The sequence below is a fragment of the Asparagus officinalis genome, chromosome 9, assembly GCF_001876935.1.
Source record: "Asparagus officinalis chromosome 9, Aspof.V1, whole genome shotgun sequence".
NCBI lineage: Eukaryota > Viridiplantae > Streptophyta > Magnoliopsida > Asparagales > Asparagaceae > Asparagus > Asparagus officinalis.
Window position 1 is genome coordinate 64,354,436 of NC_033802.1, and position 4,954 is coordinate 64,359,389.

The window sequence follows — 4,954 nt, forward strand, 5'->3', positions numbered from 1 at the left end:
CTTGTCCGAGGTGGACTGAGATGTCGAAATATGCTCTGGGAGAGAGGCTTGAGACCAAGGTCGAGTCCTCAACTTAGTCGACAGCAGGGAATGTCCCTTAAGTCATTTCTGAGAAATGCCCAGTGAGTGGTCGAGTGCCCTAAATAGGGTCGTCCTTGATGATAGGGTCGACCGACACTGCCTTTCGTGTCGACTTAGGAGTGTCGGCCTGTCCGACTGGTCAGAATATCGTATTGTCTCAGCTTAATAACCGCCTTTCGAGCCGATATAAAGATGTCGACCCGTTCGGGAGTTCTGGATCTCTCGTACCGGCTAGTATTGCCTCTTGTGTCGACATCCAGGTGCCGGCTTAATGAGTCAGTGGGGCCGAGGCCTCTGTAATTGTGCATTGGGTTTATCCCTTATAAGGTACCAAGGTCTTGTAATTTAGCCATGATGGTCGAGTTGCACTGGAGGATTTGACCATATGTTGTGCCTTGAGTTTACCCTGAAAAGGTACCAAGGGCTTGATATCCGACTGAGAAGTCGAATGCCTAGAACTCTTGAGAGTTGACTAGGACTCTTATCATATCATTTTACGAATATCGTATCTTGGGTGAGTGAACACCATAACAGATACTCTTTATTTAGACGTGTCTAGATTAATGTATTTAGTTCTTCTTTATTATAATAATCCCACCTAATTAAAGGGGTTTATTTCAACACACTTCTGTGATTTGGAGGATTTAACAACTTTTACTATGATTTGAGAGACTTATGTTAAAAACTAGTGATGGTTTGAGGGACTAAGATCGAAATAACTCTTGAAAATTATACAAACCACCGTGAATAGTAACAAATTGTCATGTACGCTGATTTGGGGGACTTATGTTTAAAACTAGTGATGGTTTGAGGGACTAAGATTGAAATAACCCTTAAAAATTATACAAACCACCGTGAATAATAAGAAATTGTCATAACCTGTGTTAATATGAATGGTAAAAAGTATAAGGGCATGTTTGGCAACTCTCTCCAAACTGGGTCAGCCTGTTTTTATTTCTTAACCAGGCCAGAATTGAACCAGAAAGGGGCTGGTTCAATTATAGTCTGGTTAAAAGCCTTCAAAATGAACTAAAAACAGTTCGGCCAACTCTAACCCAACTTATTCTTATAACAAAAAAAAAAAAAAAATACTAAACTTGAACCAGGTTTGAACATTTTAGTAATTTGTCAGACAAGGCCTGAGCTACCATGTTACTATCTTCTTCTATAGGCAACCTTCTGACTTTGGCTCAATCCCGCCAATTTTCATGGTTCAAAATCACCCAAAATTCCCCGCATTAATGGCCTAAAACACATAATTTCGTTCTCCAAAACCCATGTTTCTCCAAAATCCCTGATACAAATACGACCTCTCACCCTAACCAGATAGAGAAATATTACCGCAATTCCGCACCTCCCTTATTTTTTTTAATTACACAAAAAACATTCATAAGTGGTACAGCGTAACAGCAACATCAATGCATTTGTCCTAAATTTTACGGTACAACAGTGAATCATAGGCTTTCAATCGGTTACGCACATGAGTACGCCATCTCAATCGATTCTCTCTCAATGTTGTCCTCAATAGAAAGCTAACACAATGAAAGAGATACTTTAGGTTGTTTGATCGTGAGCAACGAAGACCATGGAATGCACTAGTTCGAAGAAGTGATCAGATGATATTTAATGGAGTAAGAATCAGATGATGACCTGAAAAGCTTACAATTAACAAGGTTATTAGAAAACGGAAAAAAGGTGCACATCTCATGACAAGGTTTCCAGAAAACAGTTAATAAAAGCTTTTGCAACACTCAATGATAATTTCGCCGTAGTAAATTGTTATAGGTCATGGGAGTTTTATGTACCAAAACAACCCAGAAACAAATAGTCATGATACACACTATACATAAGTAAATAGCTTGGTAAACTTGCCCCTAGCATCCTTGGGGCTATAGGGGAACTAAGTAGGCGCTGTAGGTGTCGCTGATCGGCACACTGCACCCTCAGCCTAAATCTTATTATGCATCCAACCTCCGGTATTTTATTTACACTCTCTGCCAGCTTCCCCTCTGAATTTTGGACACAAAGCTGGAATCACCTCAATTTTATGGGCTCTCACAGAACTCCATCTCCTGAGAGCAACAAAAAGAGCAAATGATAAGTATTTAAGACAAAGAGATTACAATTAGATAGATACAGGCGATATGCCCGCCTCCGTTTAGTTTGCAGAGAGCAACTATAGACTACAGGCACCTGTTTGGTGGAAAATTTGTGAAATGAAAATGAAAGAACTGTGTTTGATTTTATTCTCTCTAACTGCTTGAAAGAACTGTGTTTGATTTTATTCTCTCTAACTGCTTAGAAAAAGAATGTTTACAACTCTCTCAATCTCAATTACAGCTTAGAAAAAGAATGTTTACAACTCTCTCAATCTCAATTACAATTTGGATTTCCTGATTATAAAAGAGAAAAAAATTGATTTGAATTCTCTCATTTGTTTAAGTCTGGGTTCTTCACGGTGGCGATGAAGTGCCTCCCTCGAATGCTCGCGTCTAGTTTGCTCTCCGTTGACGATCTGCACATCTCGATTCACTGGAACTACTAACTTGCGTGGCAAGTTTTAAAAAAAGAACTCTTAATGAGTTTAAGAACTCAAAGCGTGTTGAAACTCTGTCAAAAAGAGTTGTTTGAACCGAAAATTCGGTTAACAGCCAAGTAGATTTTCTGTTGCTGAAGGATGCTCCAAGATTTGATCTTCTTGTTGCAAAAGATCCGATCTCTTGAGGATGATTGCCCCTAGATCTCCCATTTCTGCCAAAAATCCAAGAAGAATCAGCCGATCCGAACTCCAAAAATCCAACCCTCTATTATGTTGAGTTTGTTAGGGTTTTATAGGAGGATTAATGGTGTAACTGACCCCTTAATCCGCTCCTAAGTAGGCGTAATTTCCTCAGATCGTGGGGAATACGATTCTGAAACCGTTCAGCTCATGTTTGAATGAGTCAAACGCCCAAGTCGACGTTCGGGACTCTAACTCTGCGTCTTAGGCTTGAGACACAGAGTTGGGTGTCTGCTGGATACTAAAAACGCAAGGGCCGTTTGCGTTTCGTTTGTTGAGGGTTGGAAACGCAGGGGTCGCCTGCGTTTCAAGAACTGAAACGCAAATGTGAGTTCTGCATTTAGAAGGGGCTAGTGACTTGTAACATCTTCTGTAAAGCGTTGCAAAGACCATTGTTTAGTAATCTTCGCTTTAGCTATTTTGAGGTGTGAAAGTCGTCAGATTGTAACTCTCACAGTTGATGGTAAAGGCCACTGAATAGAGTTTTCATCAGTCGTCGGAAGGGTCGTTGAATTGTAACTCCTCGAACTATGTAAAAAATCTCCATTTGCAGCTTTTGTGAAAGTCCTTTGATTGTAACTTTCGTTATCAAAATATTGATTGAGGTTTGATAGGGATCAGCTATCTGTCGTGATTTTTAGACAGCCTACAGCACCCATCTGAATATTTCTTCTCTCTTAATTCAGCTTTCAAATGCAACAAGAGGAATTTCAAGGTAAGATTTTTATTTTATCATTATCTCATCACATTCTGAGGGTCTTAAGAAAAGCCAAAGCTTGGCTGCTGATGAAAACCACATATCTGAACGGAAGCATCAAAGCATAGACACCATTATCCTGTACAATCAGATACCATACAACTCATTGATCGGCATTCTCTATTCTCGGTGCCACCACTAACATATTTAACAAATTTGTTTCATAGAGTAAGATATGTCTTCTCCTTTAGTTTGTGGAGAGGAACTATGTAACACAGGTACACATCAACAACATTTCTTTTCTTTCTCCTATCTTCAACTTATAATGGAATAAGAGGAATGTCTAATTAGAATTTTCAGTTCATCTTTATCTCACAATATTTTAAGGAGTCGAGAAAATGCAAAGCTTGGTTGTTGAACTGAAACCACATCACAGAACATAAGCATCAGCATGCACACACTATTAGACACTATTTCATTCATAAATCCATATTCTCTATTCTCAGTGCTACCACTAAATTCATTTAACTAGATATAACTTGAAATTGGGAGCTTCATCTAAATTTTATTTCTCAGCCCAGATGCAATTGCAACCCTTTAATTGGGCATGAATTCAGTATTAGTGACACCTTTCTAATTTTCATCTTGTACTAGAGTTTATTGTCGCCAGCTGCAACTACCTACACACTCTGAACACATTAACATTAAATTAAAAGCTTATCGTGATCCTACATTTCGTCACAATAATGACATAGACTATTGTTACAGCGGAACTGTGACTGGTCTGATCAATCTTCTTGAGATGAAGACGAGATTGCCAAAAACAGAATGCTGAGAAATACTAAATATCTTGAAAAATACTTTGAAGAACATCTAACACTCTTTAAGCCCTTAGGCTGCTTCAAGATTCATGCAGATTCGTTGAATGCACCATATATAAAAGAAGAGACGGTGCATGAATCTAGAAGAACATCTAATGGCTGAAAGGATGTTATTCATTCTTTCAGAACGAAGTGTAAATTGCATAGTCCAACCTCATTACCTTAAACAAAACAGTTTATGTTCCAGAAAAGCAAGGGTGAATTTGGATAATGAGGACAGTACAATAATAATCTAGGGGTGACAATCAACATGCTCTTCTCTGCATCTGTGTGTCTATGCAGCAATATGAAGAATATTGTGGCAGAAGATAAACATTATTAATAGCACAAGATAGGTATCAGAGGAGAGCATGAACCTGTATCTTATCTGTGTAGAACAATCTGATAAAAAATGTAAACACTACTCACAATCAGCTAACTACAGAATATCAATGAATAAAACATGAAAAAATGGGGTTATTTCGAATTAACCCCCCAAATATTCAATATTAGCCTCCCAAATCTTTGAAATTGCTA

The 4,954-nt window shown here is 38.5% G+C and overlaps 1 protein-coding gene across 1 annotated transcript in view; it reads right to left on the minus strand.

The window, feature by feature from the left end:
- The window catches only part of LOC109824374 (E3 ubiquitin-protein ligase At3g02290-like), a 14,082-nt gene continuing 11,121 nt past the window's right edge, over nt 1,994-4,954 (minus strand). The window contains exon 5 of the mRNA XM_020390955.1: nt 1,994-2,153. Coding sequence (XP_020246544.1) covers nt 2,127-2,153 — 27 coding nt within the window. The 3' untranslated portion in view covers nt 1,994-2,126. The remainder of the gene's footprint in view (nt 2,154-4,954) is intronic.